Below are 22,135 nucleotides of genomic sequence, written 5' to 3'. Positions count from 1 at the left end.
AAATTTGTGTGAAACGATCTCACGGATCGTATTTTGTGAGACATATCTTTTATTTGGGTCATCCATTAAAAATATTAGTTTTTATGCTAAGAGTATTACTTTTTATTTTGAATATCGGTAGGGTTGACCCATCTCACAGATAAAGATTCGTAAAATCGTCTCACAAGAGACCTACTCAAAAAACAAAAATAGAATGATTTGAATTCTACTATTCCAAATATATATATATATATATATATATATATATATATATATATATATATTATCTATTACTATTATTAATAATCTCTATAATAGAGATAAAAATGATGTTTTGATATGTTTTTTATTCTTCTAATTTTACCATCATGTTATACTAATATTATATTTTTGTTTTTATTTTTAATTTCAACAAATACTTATGTTTTTAAATTTTTTATTATAACAATTCAAATAACGATTTAGTCTTTTGATAATTTATCAAATTTCATTTTAATCTTTTGGTAATTATAAACAAAAAATTATACACACACAATGGATGGAAAGTATCTAATATATATATATATTATGGTAGAGATTATATTCACCAAAATATGGTGTCATGTTCACTCAGTCAAAATACAAAATTAATCCCAGCCGTACGTTCATCTAATCTTATCCTGCCTAAACAACGTGTTCAGAAAGGAAGAAAAAGAGAAAAGTTAGGAAATTTGTAATAATAAAACAAAATGGCTCATATTTTCCCCAATTTCTTTTCTTTCTGCGCTTATCTCTCCTAAGACGTATTTAATTGTATCCCAATTGATTGTCGATCGATCGATCAATTTAAGCAGTCTTGCCATCTATTTTTGTTGTTCTATACCGGAAGAAATCGTTTCTCCGAGACGAAAAATTGAGTTTTTATATTTTTGGGAATTGTCGTTTAAATTATGGGATTGGGGGATTTGGGAATTCTCGACGACGGTGATGAAGGCGGAGGCGCCGAAGGAAAGGTGATGGTGGTGGTGGTTTCTTGTTCGATTTGCTTAGAGGCGGTGATGGATAACGGTGATAGATCTTGGGCTAAGCTTCAATGTGGTCATCAATTTCACCTGGGTGAGTGGTTTATATTTCTGTTTGTTAGGCATTACTCATGGATTATAGTTTTCGGCTGATTGGAGTTTGTTTGAGGTTGTTGTTTAGTTGAATTGTGTTTTTATGTATAAAAAATTATCATCTTTGATTCTTTTCCTTGAATTTCTTGCTGCAGCTTTTGTGATTTAGGATCTGGAGTTTAAAATTTTTGTTCTAATGTGGGATTCTTTTTTTTAAAAAAATTTGGAAACTATTGGGCATTCATAACGATGATGGTAAAAGTTCAGTGTTTTTACTGGAGGATGTGTTTAGGGCGTGTCACTACACTTTAGAATTCACTGCACGGAGTGCGATGCCATGGAAAGCTCCCTATTTCGGCCCACCAGTGGACCGATTACTTGCACGAATGACCTGGAGAGTGTTGTACACTATTCCAACTTTAGCACTTTGGATGAGAATCAGTAATATATGCATGATTGTGCGTTGTGCACATCGATGTGTGTTTAACTCCGTACGAGTTATTACAGCGTGTGACAACATAATCAATACTGGATATTTAATACTACCAACATATTTTGTTTGTATGGTATGCTACAGAAGGGTTTTTCTGTTCGTAATAATGCATAGATAAGCTTGGAAACGGTTTCCGCTAAAAGATTAACTCATGATCTATGGCATTAATTTCCGCTAAAATAACTAACTTCTAAAATCAGTCAAAATTTTGGAAGATCTGAGCCGAGCCAACGACTGCATAATGGAGAGAAAATTTCCGTTATCTTTTAACCAACTTGTTTAGGCTCGATCTATTTTCATAACACGTGGTGCGAGATGAGCTCATTTGCTGGATGGGCCAAATTGTTTTGACTTGAGTTTGAAACTTTTGAAGCTTGTGCTGGGCTTGACCGTGCTCATTACTCAAGCTTGATGTTTAAAATTTCTTGAATTTTTAACCATAACATTTTTTAACGCTTAGCACCTCTCTTTTTTTCTAGCCATTAGATATTTATGTTCTTTTCCTGTATTGTGTTTTATTTATACAGATTGCATTGGTTCAGCCTTCAACATTAAGGGAGCAATGCAATGTCCCAACTGTCGGAAAATTGAGAAAGGACAATGGCTTTATGCCAATGGTAGTCGACCAATATCTGACTTTATCATGGATGATTGGGCTCATGACGACGATCTATATGATCTAAGCTATTCTGAAATGGTAGTTGTACATAAACCTATCTTATATATATATATATATATATACACACACACACACACACACACACATATATATGTGTGTGTGTGTGTCTATATATACACACACATATTTGTTATGGCGTAGTTTTGCATAGAGGGAAGTTGCTGGCTTTATACAGTTACCGGTAAATACCTAAAATGATAATTGTATAGATTTTTTTGAGTTTATCTAGTAAAAAGAGTTTATTTAGTATTTCACTATGTGGGTAGGGGTCCGGTTATTTATTGTTATCACACTGATTTTTTATTAGCTCCAATCTTGAATCCAAATCCTAAATCATGTAATTGATTTCTGTGTTATAGTGCTTAAAGCTGAATGGACATACAAGTAAACTTAACGGTTTGGGTTGATCAATTTTATATTTTAAATATCTTAAAACTTTTGAATTTATTTTGCAGTCATTTGGAGTTCACTGGTGTCCATTCAGTGGCTTAACAAGGCTTCCAACATCCTTTGAGTAAGGCTCATATCCACCTTTATGCTTAACGTATTTATCATCGTATTTCAAGTCCTGCAGATAGTTGGACTAAGTCTCATTTCCTAGTCAACGGTATAAGTGGGTAATATCTTTTGAATGAAGTTTCATGTCATTTATTCCATCCCACATTGCATTTTGTCCTTACTGCCTAGTTTCGGCATATAACTTTACCTCTTATTTGTCATATGGCATATGGATATGCTCTTTAGATACATGCTTATTCTAAGTATTGGGTTTTTGTGAGATGACTATACATCTAAAGTTCTTATGCGACAGTGTAACTATATTCTAGGAAGAAAGATGTAACCAATTTAAATAATGTGTTATGTCCCAAAATTCAACTCAAGAACTTGTAGCAAACTATGCAAATATTACCACAAAAATTCTAGAAATTATACAGTGAAATATATATTGCACTTAATATCACTTGAAAGGGAGAATGAAAGATGATTATTGAAGAAAAGAATTGATCGCGGAGACTATGCTCTTGCAAAACAAACCTTGCCCCTGCCTCTATCTCAACCTAGTATTTTTCTTGAACAAAAATTAGCCTATAAATATTCTCCCTTACACCTTTTATGACCCTTGTCCTAACCTGAGTATTGCTTCCTAAACTTCCTTGTTGGCCTGATTTGGGCCCACAACATAATGACACATATATGGCTGATCTCCCATACCTTTTTACAATTTTTTGTTTGCAACATGTGGTATGACCCGATTTGAGTTAAAGTTTACAGCATCTGTAAGCAGCCAACCTCCTCCATATTGAAATTTCTCCCAGGGGTTACTACAAGCTTGATATATTTTATCATGGTGGCATTATAGGTTCACTAGTTTTGTGAAGCTTAATGAACTTGAATAATTATTTTAACTATTTGGCTAGTTTTGTTAAATCTTACTGAATTTTACTCCTGTCATAGCATCATCACATGACATGCTATGCAGTTAGAAACCCAGCATTTTTCCATGAAGCTTTAATGTGGTTCGATAGAAATGGTTTCTTCAGGCCTACAACCAATACTTTTTTTTCAAGGAAAATCCAGAAAACCTATTAGTCTAGGGTCATGATTATAGATGCATTTTAGCATTTCATATGAAAAGATATACTGAATGAAGTTTGATAAACCTGAACTATTTTTGGTGAAAAAAAATCTATTTAGGAATTTCATGTGAAAATATTCATCTAACAATGACTTGAATTTTTTATTCTTTGCAGTGAAGGAGAATTTGCATCAAGTGCATGTAAGATTTCATAACTCTATCTCAATAGTAAGGTTTAAACCAACTGCCAGTAACGATAGTGCTTGCTGTTTGATAGATCATGATCTTCTTGGACATCATGCCATCTTTGCTGATCACGCACCTGTGTCATCCTCAGCTCATCCGTGCCCATACATCACATATTTTGGGCACGTTCATCCATCTTCTTCTGCATCAAATGGAAGTGTTTCTGATGGATCTAGTTTCAATAATCATTGGAGTGGACCTTCGGTTCCAAGTGAAGTCCCCAGTTCCTATGCTTTCCCTTCTATGGATGGTCACTATCAAAGTTGGGACCATTTTTCTCCTTTTGGTGCAAGTAGCCGCATAGGTGCTGCAGATCAACCTTCAGTTCCATCTGTGAATCAGAGACCAGCTAGGCATACATCTGATGTTCCAAGACCTGGAATGCACCCCTTTGTTGTTGGTCATAGGTATGTAAATTGCTTCAATTAGATTTTATCAAGATTTATCGGTTGTGCTCAGCTTCTTGGAGTAAAAATTTTTGGTTTTATCATATGATGTATGGGAGCTTTATCTTTTCGTAAAAGGGTGTTTTCACTGTTTTATTTATCTTTTACTATGTGGTTTTTAGAAGGTTATTTAATGCTGACACATATTCCGGCAGTTCTGCTAGTAGAGCTCCCAGCTCAGTTACCTCATCAATACTTTCCCCTTACCCTGGTGCTGTTGCTCGAAATCGCAATCGGGCCCCATCCCTTCAAGCATATTTCCAGCAATCCAATAGCCCAGCTGCACGAACTCCTCTTGGACGAAGATCCGGAAGTAATAGAGGAGGTCTAGCTCAAGTTGCACCTATCAGCTCATCATCAGATCAGTCAAGTGGTTTTTACTTCTTTTCATCTAGTTCATCTGGAAGAACATCCTTCCAAGAACCCGAAAGCACCCAACATCAGGATCGATTCTGTCCTTGGGAGAGGGAACACCAACTTCCCTTCCCTTTGAACCCCATTGATCGTGATTCAATATGGGGGCCGTTCCACCCACCAGCTGGTGGCTCTGAAACTGGAATCAGATCCAACGGTTTCCGCCAGAGGTATGGATCCGAGAGGATGCCACCAAATCGGTCATAGGTTCCTTGCTATGATGTATTGAAAACTGTGAACGGAAATGAGATAATCTATGTGTTTGAGTAAAAATCTACAACGGATTGAGTCTGCCAATCCCGGTAGACCTGAAACTATTGCGTGGCCTTGAAATTATTGTGTTTTTTCCGTTTAGCAGCCACGAGCTGTGTGATGAACTGTGGTTTACTCTCGCTCGTTTCCCTTCCTTTGATGAGGCATGATTAAAGAAAGCTTCGGGGTTTCATTTTTATTCATTTATTGTGGTTTCTTAATGTGTCAACTTTTGATTCAGATATATGAATTCTAAATAATATATATTTTGGCCCTTTTCTTTGTGAATTTTTTCCATTTTATGATAAATATGCATCGAATTTTTTCTTGAGAGAAAAAGGTGGCTACTGGCAAGGGATGTATGTGCATGAAGCCGATAGTTTTTTTGGCTGTAGAAAATGTTTTAGAGGAATATTTTTACTCGGTGCCTTTGCTGTCTTATATTTAAGAATTAGGGAGGTGAACAAACCGAGCTGAGTATCAGAGTCAAGAAGAATTAGAATTTTTATTTTCGTATTGTTGTTGATGAAAATTTTAAAATAATGAATAAATTGTTTTAATTTGTTTTTAGTACTTTAATTATTTTTATTAGATAATTTTAATTATCAAAACAATGATTCTATCGCTATGATTCTACTTCTTTTTAGTTTGCTATTTTATTCATAAATAAAAATAAAAATATGAACTTACGTCATCTCCAGCTATAAAATCTATTTTGGTGTAAATTTTATACTAAAATAGTATGATTTCTACACCAAATACAACAGTAATCTCCAACCAATTTACTTCAAATCTTACATAAAAAAAAAATATTCTCGAAATATTTTTTTATTTTACATATATTAATTATTATCTTTTATTTAATATATTTTTAATTATGACTAATGTTCATATATTATATTATTAATAAATTTAAATAATAATATTTAACTTTATAACTTAATTATATAATATGAATTAATATACGAAATTTAAATATAATACAGATATAATTTCAAATATAATAAGTATTCAACTTCAAACATTTGAATGATTATATTCATCTCACAAATGATCAATTAAAACATTTCTTAATGCGATATGAGCATCTTTGTATTAAATTATATTATTTATATATATTTAAATCAAATTATTCTTTAATTATTAATAATTAACTTAAATAAATAAATAAAAATTTAAAAATAAAAAATTATTATTTTTAATTTTTATGTGTAGATAATTAATAAATAATAAAATTAATACATATTGATAATAATTAAAACAAATTTTTTTAACAAAAAAAGTGCATATGCCCATAGGCAAATTTGGCGCAGAGTCCTCCGTTGGAGCAAACCTCTGTACCAAAAAATATCATTTTGATGTGAAGGTTAGAGATGCTCTCAGTAGAGACATATTTTAATACATTAACAAATTTCATTAGATAATTTCATTTAACTAAATATCTATAATTTCATTTAACTAAATATCTAAAATATAATTCATAATATATAACTTTAATTATTTTTATATGTTTTAATACGAATTGTTATTTCATTTCATTTGAAAATTTATTGATCGAATCATCATTCATTACACATATTAAACAAAGAATTATTATTAGGTTATCATACAATTCATTTTTTCTTCTTCGTTATATATATTCTTATTCATTACATTCATCAAATAATAAACTTCATCTTGTTATTATTCTTAATTATAAGTTTAATAATAATAAGTTCGACATCATTAAATTAAAATATTTATTAATGTCCAATGACATCAATTTATTATATAATTTTTTAATTAACCATCATAGTATATCATCCTATAATTTATATTTTAATTTTTTTATCAATATAAATTCATTGTACTCTATTTAAAATATTATAAACATGCGAGTGATCATATAAACAAACATATTCGCAAACGGTAAATTAGCGAGCTCGAGCTCGGGCTCACGAGCCACATAAATGAGCCGAATATCCTCGAGCTGGGGCCATTATGAAATTCTTGTTTGCGATTCTACTGTGATGATTTCTGCGGTCGATTATCGACATTTTCTTGTGAAACAGATTCCTCTGAACCAATATAGTCTTAAGGTGAATGATTTCATCTTTTGGAGCAATATAGTCTTAATGCATCATCAACTAACGAAGCCACGCCGTGTTACAGCCCTTCGTGCGGACGGAACAGAGGGTGCTTGCGCCTATCAAGGGGTATATCTTTCGAGCAACACCTATTCTACCGGGATATTGGTAGATGATGTGTTGCATATTGTGCTACGGCTGACAGTGACAGTGCTCGACGACCCGTTCAAGCCCCGATCACATTTGGGTGGGTGCTTATATACTTTCACTCCAGAAAAACTTAGCTCATCATTTAAATTGTTTTCTCTATACATATCAAGAATTTTAGGCCTGATATTCTCAAATTCTGTCCTTAACGGAGCCTTTATTTCATTTTATTGTCTTCACGTATGTGGTATATTTCAAACCGGTGATTTCTTGGAAACAGCAGCTCCTAATGGTCTATTCGGGCTTGGATGGACAATGTATCTGTGCCTAGCATTTTAGCCGGCAAAGGGATTGAGTCAAATTCTTTTCCATGCGTTTCAGCCCCGATGGACTTGGAAGACTTGAATTTGGTGATAAAGGGAGTTGGGATCAGAAAAGAACAACTAATATTTTATGCTATTAAAAAGATTACTTTATGAATTGTAGAAAGCATGCGAAATTCGTTTTTGACGACACAGATTAATTAACGAATCCCTTTCGATCCGCTCCGATTGTCAAGCAGAGTGTCAGTTATTTATTTATGAACTCAAGCAGAGTGTCCATTGTGCTTTATGTTTCGCTGCAGCAATTGGATGGAAATTTACTCCTTGTGGATAGCGCACTTGTCAATTTAATTTAAGAAAGTGAGTGAAGTAACACTTGACTACTAATCCTAATCTGGCTAACTTATTTGCTATTTAATTATGGGGCTTAGGCTTCTTTCAGAGTATCTAGGCCTCCTATGAGGGTGTCAAAGCCCTGGAAACATTCAACAGACAAGGTTTAATAGATAAAAAGTTTGGGTCTTTGTGCTCTTGGAGTATCTAGTGGCAGATTCTTGGATGGCCGATTTCGTATCATTTGTCTTCAAAAACTAAGGTGGGTGTTTCGCTGTCTGATTTAAAATTTACCTCTATTTTGATACTCACTTTTGTGTATGTCTAGACCATATGTTGGCGACTTCATTGATGACGACCCTCAACAGAGGCTTGATCTTTTAAAGCCAAGATTCGTCAACGGAGATATTCCTCCTGGGTTTCTTGGATTTGCTCATGTCAATATGATCACCATCGACATCACCAACTTAAATGGTATCTCAAGTGATGGGCACAACCTAAGAGAGTCACTATTCTATAACCTCTTTACCAATTTGCAAGTATACAGATCAAGGGAAGACATGCTTATAAGGATCTCCCTTTTGTATCAAATGGAGCTGTATCTCTGGATGGAGGTGTCATTAAAAGTCCTGGGGTGTTTGATATGGGTCAACAGCGGTAAGAAGCAAGGCTTAAAGTTAATGCATGAGTAATTGATTTATCGTTTTAATCTACATAACCAAAACTGAAGGATGGCATTCGATATCCTTAATAAGAGTCATTGTTTCCTTGATGATGCATATGATTAATTGTTTTCGCAATTTTCTTGTACTAATAAAGAAGGCAAACAATGCGATAAACCACAGAAGTGAAAAGATATCAACTTTTGAAGAACTTACAACTTTGAATAAGTTGTATCGGTAACATCACATACAAAAGGTTGAAGACAGAATGAGTTTTGTCCCAAAGAATTTATACATAAATGTCACTTCGGTTGCATAAATGGAATAATTATGAAAAACCTTGAGGCAAGATCATCATCAAAGATTCACTTCTCTCTAGTGCCCTGAGTTCCAGAGGAACCGGCTACTCCCCCGTGAATCCGCTTCTGCAGATGTTCCAAGCTAGCCACTCTCTGCATAGAAACGCTTCTTCCAATCTTCTTCACCCCAACTGCTTCCGCTGCACTCTGTCGTGAATTCTCTACCACCGGAATATCTATCAAACCATTTTGAATCCTATGATCTTGAGCTGTTGTTAAACGATTATTTGAAGAGTCGTGATAATAGTGCGGTTTTGGATCATCTTGAACTGGTACAGCCGCGTCGGCTGATGTGTCGGAAGGACTACTGACAAAAGACGGCATGCCCATTGAAGAAATTTCAGACATGCCATGGAAAAGTGGATTCAATCCAGTAACTCTTTTAACGGTCTCTTCAGCCATTTTCACCTGTAAAAAGAGTAGTACAATGAAATGTACGTGTAGTTTTTGACAAGCCTCAATACCTTGTATTAGAGAATTTATATTAAACTAAAAGTAAATTCAATCATAAAAAATGAGTGAAAATGTTGAAAAATAAGGATTGGGTCCTGAACTTGAGGTTTTTTTGTAATGATAATTATCTAGAGAATAAATCATGCATGGATTGCAGCTTCTGAGGTCGAGCCAAGTTGTAAAAGTTTTTGAAGAGCCAAGGATATTAGAGAATTTTAATTTTACAGCTCTTCACATTTAGAAAAAATATCCAATGCCACACATGTAAATGAATGCTCTAGAAAATTTACTAATCCAATGATAGTCCCCACTTTCAGAGAGAAAAGAGGTCTCAGAATCCATCTACAAGCATTAGTTTACTCGCTGATAATGTCATGATAATTTATATTTGCTTGCCTTGTCGTTTAATATTTCTTACAGAAAATTAAGTAATCTCTAATTTAAAGGCTATATAGTATTTGAAATAGAGAAATCGATAGATAATATTAAGTTACCTTTGCCCTCAAAGTCTCAACGTCAGCTTTCAGAACTCGGTTGTCTACAGCTGCTTCATTATACTTCTGGCTAATATCTGTGAGGCGTTTCAGCAATGAGGAGTTTTCAACTCTTAACTGACCGACCTAAGAAGGAGCAAAACCAAGATCTAGCCCAAAATTTAATGGGAGAAGATTATATTTTGAAAAGAAAAAAGAGGTGTGCACTACTTGTGTCTCAAGCTCAGTCAAATGGGCCTGCTTCCTCCTTCTTGAGCGTCTAGCTGATTCTCGGTTTGAAAGCATTCTGAACAGCACAATAATTAAAATAATTAATGAACTGAGGCATTAGCTTGGAGTTTTTATCAACTGATTTGAAACAAGTTTTTATTCTCAAATATTCCACTAGGAATGGATCATTTTATAAGATGACCAATATAGTTTCAATTTAACTTGGTAAATGATATTTTGTGTATGCTATTTTGGTCAGGTAATCAAGGACCAGCTACCAAACTTACTACGATACAACCTTCGACATGCTTGAGATTAAAAAAAATTCAAATATGGATATATTTCAGAATATAGATACTTAGCCGCTCTCAGACTGGTTTATAAATTAATTGAAAGTTCTGTTAATAATTATTTTCCTTATTTACAGACTACAGTAGAAGAACTTTTAACATCTCCGCACAGCTTGAAGAACTATTAGATGGTTTTTTAATGAGCACCTCGAAAATAGAAAGTTCAGTTTCATTGCCAAAGTTCAAACATAATGCAACAAAATTATTTAATATACTAACAAACTGTTTTCTCAAACTTGCACATTTAAGCAGTAAAGCTAATATCAGTGGAAACTCCAAAAGGAAAATAGCTAAGGGAAAGCACGATTCAACTTCAACTTTTTTTATAAGTAAACCACCAAACTACTAAAAGAGTAGGCTCACCTTCTTACGCGCTTTGCATCGGCAGGGTCCATATTCTGAGTTGTTTCGGTTTCTCCCTCGGCTTCATCATCATCCCACCGTTCCCCTGAAGATCCACTGGTTGTTGACTTAACCTGGGCCCCAAATTTCTTTGACGTTGAAGATGGGGCAGCTGCGCCAACTGGTCCACCATCTTCCCTGTCATGTAGCTTTGAAGAATCTTGTCCACTCACTACAGAAGGCATACTTGTATCAAGTAGCAGATGAACAAATTGCCAAACAACTCAAAGACAATATTGTGACAGGTCGCATGAATTGGAGTAGCGATCTCAGATGCCTCATTCGACAGTCAAACACTTAAACCTCGTGATTTCAATTTTTGACAGCATTTACATCTCTGATTTTCTAAACATATTCAGATTCTCTAAATTTTTAGGCGCCAAAACTATGTATGGATATCGGATGCAAGTGTTAATCTAGGTATCAAACTTATGGACTTTGGATGCAAGTGTGAATCTAGGTGTCAAACTTTGTGGCAATATTGGATGCAAATGTGATTCTAACTGCCGAGCTTCATGATTTCTAGTGCTTAAGTATTGAGACTAGGCCGAAAGGCACCTCCCGTTTCTGTATTATATGCAAGTAGAGGAATTAATCACTAGGTCTCCATAAGACAAGTGCACAGTTAGTTTGGATAGGTAAGCTGGAAAGTTTTCCTGTCATTTAGCTGTGTTGATTAGACACCAGATAATGTCTGAATGACCAAATGACGATCCAAATCACTTCAATACTCAAGCACTCATTCAAAGGACTAGCTGACAAAATAGTGTGATAACTGATAGTTTTCTAAATAGCCAGCAGCCTTGATGTTACAAAACACCTACCAAATAAGAATCCTTATATGCATTTCATATTCAAGAAATGATTAATTAGTCCAAATACACGTTAAAGTTTTTTAATACATGTATAGACATCTCCACAAACATCATTGTACCTCCTTGCGCATGGAAATTACATAACTGTGACAGAAACTATTTCATGCTAACCTTCATGATTAACATGAGAACCCGGTTGTGATGCATTAATGGCCTGAGAACTGTTGTAACGTCCTGTGATTGCAGGTTCTTGAGCCTTGCCATTAGCGGCCTAAATAAATAAATCAATTTACAATGCAAAGTCCGTTTTTTATTTCAAAAAGTAAATATTAAAGTCGTAATTTTTTCAGTGAAATGATTAGCGCATTTTCATATTATAGTTTTATCTTTGATCACACAATAATGATTTAACCAAAGCCTAGAAAATAAACTAGGACATAAGCCAATAATGCATACTCTGTGGGCTCAAACCAATGAATTTTATTTCAACATAGAAACCTTATGAGATTTAGGAAAGTACTTTTCTATCCGAAAATAATTTGAGATGGTGAATCGATTATAGATTTAAAAAATCTATGCAACTGAAAATACTTCTTCGTATCGTGCTTGTCTTGTAAACTCGTAATGAGAAAATTAGGCGCTTGAGTAATTATAGTTGTTCAAAGGATAATTTGACATGTATAAAAAATTCGTGATTTAGAGAACTTTTTCAAGAAAATCAGAAGGCATAATACTTTAAAACAACTAACACGAAAATTTTCGCTTCAAGAACAAAATAGACATTTTATTGTTGAAACCTTATTTCAAGTTATAAAATGTCTACTTTCTTGTTGTATTAAGTTTCTTCTAGATAATTCTCAACAATTGTGCATATGCTTCTGCAACTTGATGTATGAAGAATTTTATGGATACTGAGGTTATGATTCGAGGGTTCAAGTTTCCTTGTTTTGGACTTGGAAATATAGCCAATTTATGTCTCCAGCATTGGGAGCAACAATATTATTCACGTTATCGCCAGCCTTGTATTGACTAACGCCATCCTTGCATCTGCTAACACCAGCCTTGTATTGACTTTGAGGGAAATTAAATTCGAGTATTGAACTGAATAACTCAAAGAAACTTAATAAGAAAAAAATGACCTAGTAGCCATAGTTGAGGAAAAAACGCATGTCATAAATTAATTAATTAATGACACGTGTTTTTTCTCAACTATACCTACTAGGTCAATTTTTCGTATTAAGTTTCTTTGAGTTATTCGCTTCAATACTTGAATTTATAATTAATGGAGAAATAAATTAACATTTAATTTGAATCTTGTTTTGGCTGGAAGGGGTTCATTCCTAATTGTGTGCAATTGTTGTTCAGCTAGCAGTCTTTAGAAAACTTTGATACTTGAGGATAAGATAGACGCGAATGAAATGTTCAGGTTTAAGGCCTCCACACATAATGAAACATATAAAGAAACTATGGATCAGAACACAAAACTTATACTCTTCCAGAATCCGAAGTGTGACTGAAATCATCTCCCAAAAAAAAAACTGCCCCTATCTTTAGAAAATAACATGTGCAATAGACTTTTTTGTATCATAGTTTGTTCTTTAGTTATTCCTGCTTGAGAATAGCGAACAGGAAAACCGAATAATATATCACATCATATTCTTAATTAACAAAGAAATAATTTTTTTTCTATAAATTCATTTAAAGAGTCAAAGGCACATTTCGCAAGCACAGAATAATCCTTGGAGATTGAATTGATTTTAATATATCGAATTGGTTTGTTAGCAACTGACCCCACAGTAGCTCGCCAAGGTTAACATAGAGCACAGTTTATATACTAGTATATTAAGTTACAGAAATCTTCATTTAATAAACTTTCAATCTGCACATATCCCTCAGAGAGCCGTAGTAATTCAACACTCACTTCATATGAAACAAGTACATTTAATCTGCTATAATAAATATGAAATTTCAATTCCACACCTTTAATCCAACACACTCATAATATCCCATTTATCTGCAGACAGTCAAACTTGGCTGTGAATACACCGAAATCAAAATCTGATAATATCTAAGATGGGATAATTGTAGAGCACAAACAAAGTTCAATGGAAAAGTAAGTGGCATACACCGATCCTGCACAATCGAAGGCGATCCAACTCTTAACATCTTAACTACTTCCTGAGGATCATATAAATCAAAATTCACTCTCTCATAAATCTCCAAAATGTACAACAGTTAAGGCTGTTAAGCAAAAGTAACAAAGAAGAAAACATCATCAATGAACAGCCGAAATCAATTCATAAGCAACAAATGAAACTCCGAAAGCTTATTCTTTTAATAAAAAATGGAAAATAGAAATAATCACGAAGGTGACGTCATACCCGGGTCAAAGCAACGGCAGCACACGCCAACTGGAGCCGACTTTTAAGAAAGGACTGATACTCCTCCGAATCTACGGGAATATTGGCATTTGGGATCCATTCTAAACTTTTATTGGATTTGATCTCGACAACGTCGTCTTCTTTCGGATTGGGGGCAGCCATGTGATCAGGCGCGGCGGCTTCCTGCAGGAAACGCTGGAGCGCCCATTCGGATGAGCTGCGATTTATCCGCGTCGTCTCCGATGAGGATGACGCGGCAGCAGGGTGGTGGTGCTCCTCATCGTGGAGGGAAATCGGCGGCGGGTTGGGCGACCAGAAGTGGTCAGCTATGTCATCCACGGAAAACACCCTATCCATGTCTCTCCCCCTCTCTATCCTTAATTTTATATTTTATTATTTTTACGAATATAAATAAATAAATAATAGACGAGCCATTGACATACATGGTACACTATTTAACGTTTGGTGTGGCTGGTCAAATCTTTGTTCTTTTTAAAATTCTTTCTTATTTTATAACTAAAAATTCATAATTATTATTTTTTAATAATCTTTCTCTAATTTATTTTATATTTTAAGAAATAAAAATATGAATTGAAATATATAAATTTAAATTGAATCAACTATTTCTCACATACACAACATTGAGAAAATATTAGTATTTATAAATGTACAACCATATTTATGAACATCATCACAACTTTGCATGCATCTAATATCGACCCGAAATATAAAGATCTTGTGATAAAATTCATTTTTCCAACTTTGGGTTGATTGAGAATAAAATTAATGTGTTTGTAAGATTGTTTTACTACGAGATATAATTTATTGAAAATTGTTAAATAGTTTTTTTAATTTGAATTTAATATTAATCTTAGATTAACATTTTTGACATTAGAAGAATTTGTATTAAGTAGTTATCCCATGTATTTTAAAGAAATTTTATATGACTTGTAAATTTACTTATTCTATTTGTCATTAATAATTATTATTATTTATCAATGATCACGTGTATAATAATTTTCGAAATAAAAAAACAATCATTTTGATTGGGTCTCAATCAATAAAAAAGCAAAGGATTTTCAATAATACTTATCTTACTCTTATAGCATAAAAAAATATGAATGAAAGGAACCCAAGAAAATAAATGAAAAATATTGCCGACAAATAGGTCAAGACTTCAAACATACTCCAAAAACAAATTACCAGTGTCGGTGGAGAAAAATAAAATTTGAATTAAATGACACATACAAGAATTCTCAAAGCTTTGGATTCAAACAAACACCTTGCATCATATGTTACCAAAGTCTTAGATCAAACAGCAGTTGGATGAGATATGCCACTGCGGTTAGGACTCCATACAACTCTCATATTCCGACGATCTTCATGAGGCCCGTTGTAGCATGTAATAGAACATGAACTTTACTCAATCCTCCTCAAGATTGATAGAATCCTTAAATTTCCCATACAAAATCCTCTTCAACTCTGCCATTTGCGTGATTATAAGCTCCTTCTCTGCCTCTAGTTTCTCCAAGTTGTTGCTGGTGACCTCTTTCATCTTCTCAATTCTGTCCTCGACTTCTTCCTTAGGTACATGCGCGAACACCTCCCCTATTTGGAATCGCACAATCTCCTCATCCGTGAGAATCAACTCATTGCTTGCATCCTCGAGATTTTCATTTGTTTCCTGACAAAGATATTTATGTGGAATCAGAAACTCAAAGTGAACAACAATAACTGAGACTTGAAAACTTAGCCAAGATATAACGTACTTGGAGTACAAGTACTACAAAAGCAAAATCGAGTTGGCAGACCACTTAGTAAATGAACTACACGTGATTCTGAATTTTTTTTTCAGAAAATGCATCATTTGTTACATACAAAGAACGTCATATGAATCAATGTTCCTAGCACGTGGCCGTATAAAACACTATTATCTCCTCTCTCTGCACGTACTATATATCCTCACCAGAGCTTATATCTTCTCTTTTTACCATCCCAATCCAAAATTTATGAGAATTGGGTTACAAAAGAAGCAATCTACAACGATGTTGCCTGAAGGCAAAACTTGACAGTACAAACGTTGAGCTTTTTTTGATAAAAGTCATCCGTTGGGATAATTTTCAGTATTTTCTCCAATTCCTTTTCTTTCTAATTTTGATAGGCATTAGCTTATATTTTGAGCCAGATGACGGAAACCATCACTTTTCAACAAATCTAATGCATAAAGCACATTATCACTCAATGCATTTGGTATTTTTCAGAAAAGGATTGTTATAATTGCATCCCCCAGAATAGTGGGATCTCCTAAGATTATGAAATATGCATGTATTACGTCCAACAGTAACATAAAGCTAGATAATAAAACAGTTTTGGAAAATAACTAATATTAATGATATCTCAATTAGACATCTGAGATGCCGTAGTTCAGCAAAGAAAACAAGCTTTCTCGAAATAATTGGAACTTTCTGTGGCAAAGGGCACCGAGGCAGGGGCATAGGCTACTGTTGACAAGATAGATGACAGCACCAATGCTTACAGATTTTAACAAAACCTCAAAATCAAATTCATCTATGATTTGTTGAACATATTCATAATCATCCAGCAGAAGCTCTTATTGGTTAGATATTTTTCCAAAAGACCCAGGAGTATGGACTTATAACAGACCCAACATGTAACGCACGTAGGATATATTTGCAGTTAAATATCATGCTACATCAACCTGTATTTGTGTTCCCCCGTATCCACTTTCTAAGTTCCTAGGCTTATAAAAATATTCCAAGCAAATAACTATACCATAACTGATAAGGAAAACTGATGCCTTAAAGCAGAAGTCAAGGAGAAAGCAAATATAAAAATCCAACAATTTTAGGATGCCCTAGTTGAGGGCTGTGTAAAAAAGTTGCCCCAAAAAATCCAATGGCCGAACTCCTGGGAAAAGATATCCCGAACGGATTGAAACTAAAGATATAAAGAAACAGGAAATTACGACGACGCAGTGAAACTAAACTCGAACTTCAAAAAGTTCAATTCCAAGAGGGTATATCCTCGCGACCAATATCTGTCAGACTGCACTAATCAAATACAGTTTATCAGCCATAAAAAGCAGAACACCAAACAACACAGCCAAGTCACAAGTGCAACAAAAAAAAAAGTTATATCCAGAGTGGATTTTTAGTTCAATAGTCTCTCTGAGTTTCAGAACTTCCTACAGAATGAATATGCATTCTTAGAATAATAAATAGACTAAGGTTATGAGCAAGTTGAAGTGGTCAAAGTGTTAAACCCAACTACATCTTTCTCATAAACGGACCATAAATAGGGGTATTGGACGACAAGCCCCTTCAAATACAAAACAAAAAATCAAAATTCCGGAACAATTTGTTAAAAACATGACTTTCTACCTCTCCCCTCCCCGGGCTCAATCAAAAAAAGTATTGGGTACACCTACGCTAATGAAGATGGCAATGAAACTAAGACTAAGAGAAACAATCTCAAATAGGGTAACTGCCAGTCATTCTAAAACTAGGTAAATTTTAAAATTCAAATGCTAGCTCACTGACCATTTTTTATTCAATATCTCCGATCAGGAGACTTGCCTTACTGTTTGTTATTACTAGTACGATTTCATCGCGGAAACACAAAAGATCCTAAACTTCGAAAAAACAATTAAAAAATAAAAGTAGAAATAACCTTGGCAGTCCTGATTTCATCGTCTAACTCATGAAGCCGATTGTTCAATCTCCCAAACTTGTTGATATTCTGCTGATCTTCCCAGGTCACCTCCACTTCCGACCCTGAAGCTCCAGCCTTTTTACAAGAAAATCGAATTTAAAAAGCGAATATGTGTGATTGATTTCAATACATAACGCTGGATTAACTCACCTCTTGCATTCTTCGCCGGATTTAAACAGCTATCGCTCGAAATCAGTCGGAGGTACTACTAATGGGGGACAAAAGCGACCTGGCTGGCTGGGAGAACTTTTGGCTTCTTTAAATTAAACCAAGTATTTCACCCATGGGTCATGTGCAATATCAAATTTTTGAATAATTATTTAGAATTATTGATATATATTTAAATTTATGATGTGAAGATTTAACCTTGCAAAAATAATGCAAATTAAGTGGTGAATAATTTAGCTTGAAATATTTCTCGAAATTATTTACATGCATTCTATTGTTTATCGTCAAAGTTGTAATTCGGAACTTACTGAATATGAAATACAAATGATTTCAATACAAAAAAATTAAATATTATTTTAAAAATTATTATATTTAAAATTTTTATATTATTTGATATAATACTCACATAAATTTTATAATGAGTGTAATTGTTACCAAAAATAATTAAAATATATTTAAATATTATATATTATCTTATCTATCTAATTTTTAAAATTAAATATATACTTTTAAAAAGTTAAATTTTGTGTCTTTTATTATATGAATAAATTATTATTAAAAAATTTATTAGTCTTGAAAACATGGGAAAATATTTTATATTAAAATTCTAATTAAGATAATAATAATAATAATAAAAATAATAACATTTATTTACGGCTAGTCAACATATCAAAAATTCAAAATAGTACTCATTTAAACTATTCAAAAACATAATATTATGTAAAAAAAATATTTTTTTTAATATGCTAGAGATTAGTGAGAATTAAATATATAAAATTAACACAAAATCCAAAATCGTAATCGAAAAATGATATAATCAATGCAGATACTTAAATATACTTTATGTTTTCTAGGGACATCAAATTCAAATTTAAATTTAAAAAAAATGAAAAGACTTCACATATAATTGAACATTTACTTTTTATTTTTTTTCAAATATTTAATATGGTAGGTGAATGCATCAATACTGAAGACTTTGATTTATACAACTCCTTGTACAAACACATTTCAAATTAGAACTTATTAATTTCTTAATTGAAACTCCTAACAAACTTGATTGTAGTCCGACACATGACAATCCGCATAATATTTAATATCTCGTATATCAAGACTAAACACCCAATCTTTAATATCTTTTATGAAATTCACTTATCTGAACTTTGAAGCTCAACTCTTAGATATATGTGTGAGTGATTGTATGTGATGATTTAATCTATTATAGTGTATTTATCTCTCAAATGTATCATCAAATATAAGGGAAAAACTCCCCTTAAGCTTATATATTTATTAATATTTTCCATCTTTGGCATGCTCTCATTCTAACTAATATTTTTTCATATAGATCGCTCATATTTTGAATCATCTTCAAAGCTTGTATTTGATCTTCAATATATTATATTTATAACCTCCAATAATTATATGACCGTTTCGGAAGGCTACATACAGATTCTGACATTGCAACGATCAAATACGTATTTTTGGGCATTTTCTGAAACTGATTTGAACAATTGAGTTGATATGTCTGAATGAGCTGATCTGATTAGCTTAACAGTTTTTTCGATATGATTTGTTCCAAATGAGTTGTTCTCTATTTTTTACTGTAACTTTTGATTCATCGATTTATAGGCAAAGTGATAAACATGTAAATTGTAACTCTTTCTCTTAGATTTTCATTGGATCAAGAATCACTCAATTTCAAGTTTGTATTAGAGAGATGTTCTTGATGGATCAAACTGTCTGTAATTTGGAACATGTTCTTCATTTAGTGCATAATCAGTAAATTTATCTTGGTTTATCAGCTTCCTTTGATATGATTCAAACTTTGACTTGTGAATATGATTTGAATATCATTCTCTTAGCTACGTAACGCATAGTGAACCATTCCATTCAATAACCGAGTTGAGATATATGTCAAAAATACCATATCTGGTCAGACTAAGCTGATTGAAGTTTTTGTTTCCCTCAGCTTGATTTTGAGACTAATATTTTGACTAGATAACTTAGCTGTTGGAAATATAACTTTGGAAAATTGAGTTTTCTATTCATTCGTTTCAGCGGATTGTTATTTGCATTATTATGGATATCATCAAAAGATTTCAGCTCGCTAGAAACTAAGTTGTGCTGAAATATAATTTTAACAACCTTTCACTTCTATTTGACAAATATCAAATGCAAACTTAATGAAATATATTATATACAATATCAAGTTTTGTTATCATCTCAATCAATAGTGTTAGCATTCCTTAACCCATCAATCTCCTTTTTTTATGATTAAAAAACTTGAATAAAATAATATTATCTAACATATTTTTTCATCTTTTGTGTGATTCGAAAAAATAAAATAAAAAAGTTAAGAACATATTTTATCTCCCCTATGAAATTATAATTAGCTATTCGCATGTATTTTTGAAAGATGAAATTGATAAAAAATAGATAAATAACTAACTAATGTAAATATTTTTAAAAATGGTATTTTCAAAATATGCGATGCACTTACGACTAATAGCTAAAAATATAGCTTCAACAAAAATAAGCAACTCAAACTCATAAATTTCGAACAACACAAAATAAAACATGCTTGTCAGTTCCAATATTCATAAACATTGAAAATTTTCTTTATCAGTCATTAAGTACGATCAATAAATACTAGCCGATCATCTCCAAATGGACCAACATTTATCAAGATGCAAGATGCAACGAGATTCTAGTAGGATTTTTAAAAATGTACCAAAATTAAATGAAATATGATAACTTATTAATCACACTAAGATTAATATCAACAATATATGAAATGTGATATTAAATATGAACATCTCAACGGATAATCAAAGTTTGAAGGTAGTAATTTAATAATGAGTGAGTTTCATGTGAGACCATCTCACGGATCATAATATGTGAGACGAGTCAACCCTACCCATATTCATAATAAAAAGTAATACTCTTAGCATAAAAAGTGATACTTTTTCATGGGTGACCCAAATAAGAGATCCGTCTCACAAATAATACCTGTGAGACCGTCTTACACAAGTTTTTGGTCCAGTAACTTGTTTCATCTTCAATTTTGGCCTATTAAGTATTTAAAGTTCGATGTAACTTTTTTTTTTTTGGTGGATTGTGCTTCAATTTCGCCACAGTGTTAATGTTGACACCAAAATTGGACCGAAATAGTCAAAAATAAAAAATTAGTGCACCAAACCAAAGTTTGACAAATAAACAGACGAAAATTCAAAATTGGACAAGTTACTGGACAAAAAATCATTTTGTAACTTTAGCGGAGATTTTTACCAACCTATTGGCTTCAACTACCATGAACGATTCAATACGTTACACCAGCAGACTCTGAAAGAAACATGACTAGTTTACAGTACTGCCCCTGGATATCACTACTGATAGATAAAGATCAGCTCAAGTTGTTTCCTTGCAAAAGAACACCAATAACTAAACTAGTGCATTATTAAATTTCTTGTCTCTTGGCTTTTTTTACTCTTTTTTTTTTGTGTTTTCGTCTGTTTTGTTGAATCTATGTTTTGGTTGCAAATAATATACCGAAAGTTTGATGTTGATTTGTCCATTGTGTTGTCCCCAAAAGAAGGCAAGTTCTCAAATTAGCCATGTCTGCACTTCACAGTTTTTTTAGTTTATATAATATAAGCTTTGGCCACATATACTTGGACATGAGATAATGTCGAATTGGATTTTTAAAAGTCATATATTTAAAAAACGTTTTTTGCTCATAAAATTTAATTTTCTAATGGGATAATTCCCTTTTTGGTCCCTCCTCATATGTCATTTTATCGATTTAGTTCTCATTTTCTAATTGTACGTCCCGAATGGATCCTCTACTCTTACTCTTTTTTCCAAATGTGATCCACCGTTAAATTGAATATCAAAATGAACGGAAATCCAACATTTGAAGATCATGTACTTGTATATTACATCTGCAATCCATGGAAGCCTCTTTTCATCAATTCCAGTAACACACAAGAACGTGAAATTGCAAAATTAATGTGATGTGCCAAAGATGGTCAGCAAAAGCAGGCAGCACAACCAATCATTTAAAA

The 22,135-nt window shown here is 33.0% G+C and overlaps 3 protein-coding genes and 1 long non-coding RNA gene across 6 annotated transcripts; 2 read left to right on the top strand and 2 right to left on the bottom strand.

Annotated features, from left to right (window-relative positions):
- The first annotated feature begins 662 nt into the window (after nt 1-662).
- Nucleotides 663-5,467, top strand: LOC140826820 (E3 ubiquitin-protein ligase IPI1-like). Of its 3 annotated transcripts, none has more exons than XM_073189331.1 (6): nt 663-1,074; nt 2,094-2,263; nt 2,701-2,759; nt 3,997-4,022; nt 4,159-4,474; nt 4,636-5,467. In XM_073189331.1, exons 1-6 carry the CDS (start codon nt 909-911, stop codon nt 5,132-5,134), a joined length of 1,236 nt encoding a protein of 411 aa, XP_073045432.1. In that variant the 5' UTR covers nt 663-908; the 3' UTR covers nt 5,135-5,467. The 3 variants fall into 3 exon arrangements, with proteins under 3 accessions (XP_073045432.1, XP_073045429.1, XP_073045430.1); XM_073189328.1 differs by having other exon boundaries at nt 666-1,074; nt 4,099-4,474; XM_073189329.1 differs by having other exon boundaries at nt 672-1,074; nt 4,099-4,474; nt 4,669-5,467.
- A 3,429-nt stretch (nt 5,468-8,896) lies between these two features.
- On the bottom strand, nt 8,897-14,569 carry LOC140826818 (light-inducible protein CPRF2-like). The gene is made up of 6 exons (XM_073189327.1): nt 14,175-14,569; nt 11,965-12,064; nt 10,940-11,150; nt 10,227-10,302; nt 10,017-10,142; nt 8,897-9,477 (listed from the first exon to the last, which is right to left on the bottom strand). Exons 1-6 carry the CDS (start codon nt 14,529-14,531, stop codon nt 9,076-9,078), a joined length of 1,272 nt encoding a protein of 423 aa, XP_073045428.1. The 5' UTR covers nt 14,532-14,569; the 3' UTR covers nt 8,897-9,075.
- LOC140826819 (uncharacterized) lies at nt 11,157-11,691 on the top strand. The gene is made up of 2 exons (XR_012116872.1): nt 11,157-11,398; nt 11,439-11,691. It is a non-coding gene; the product is annotated as an uncharacterized lncRNA (long non-coding RNA).
- Nucleotides 14,570-15,315: 746 nt separating the features above from the next.
- LOC140826816 (prefoldin subunit 4-like) lies at nt 15,316-18,197 on the bottom strand. Its single transcript, XM_073189326.1, has 3 exons — nt 18,057-18,197; nt 17,865-17,981; nt 15,316-15,858 (listed from the first exon to the last, which is right to left on the bottom strand). Exons 1-3 carry the CDS (start codon nt 18,063-18,065, stop codon nt 15,598-15,600), a joined length of 387 nt encoding a protein of 128 aa, XP_073045427.1. The 5' UTR covers nt 18,066-18,197; the 3' UTR covers nt 15,316-15,597.
- Nucleotides 18,198-22,135: the final 3,938 nt, after the last annotated feature.

The sequence above is a fragment of the Primulina eburnea genome, chromosome 3, assembly GCF_022965805.1.
Source record: "Primulina eburnea isolate SZY01 chromosome 3, ASM2296580v1, whole genome shotgun sequence".
Lineage (NCBI taxonomy): Eukaryota > Viridiplantae > Streptophyta > Magnoliopsida > Lamiales > Gesneriaceae > Primulina > Primulina eburnea.
This window is presented reverse-complemented; position numbering and strand designations above follow the sequence as displayed.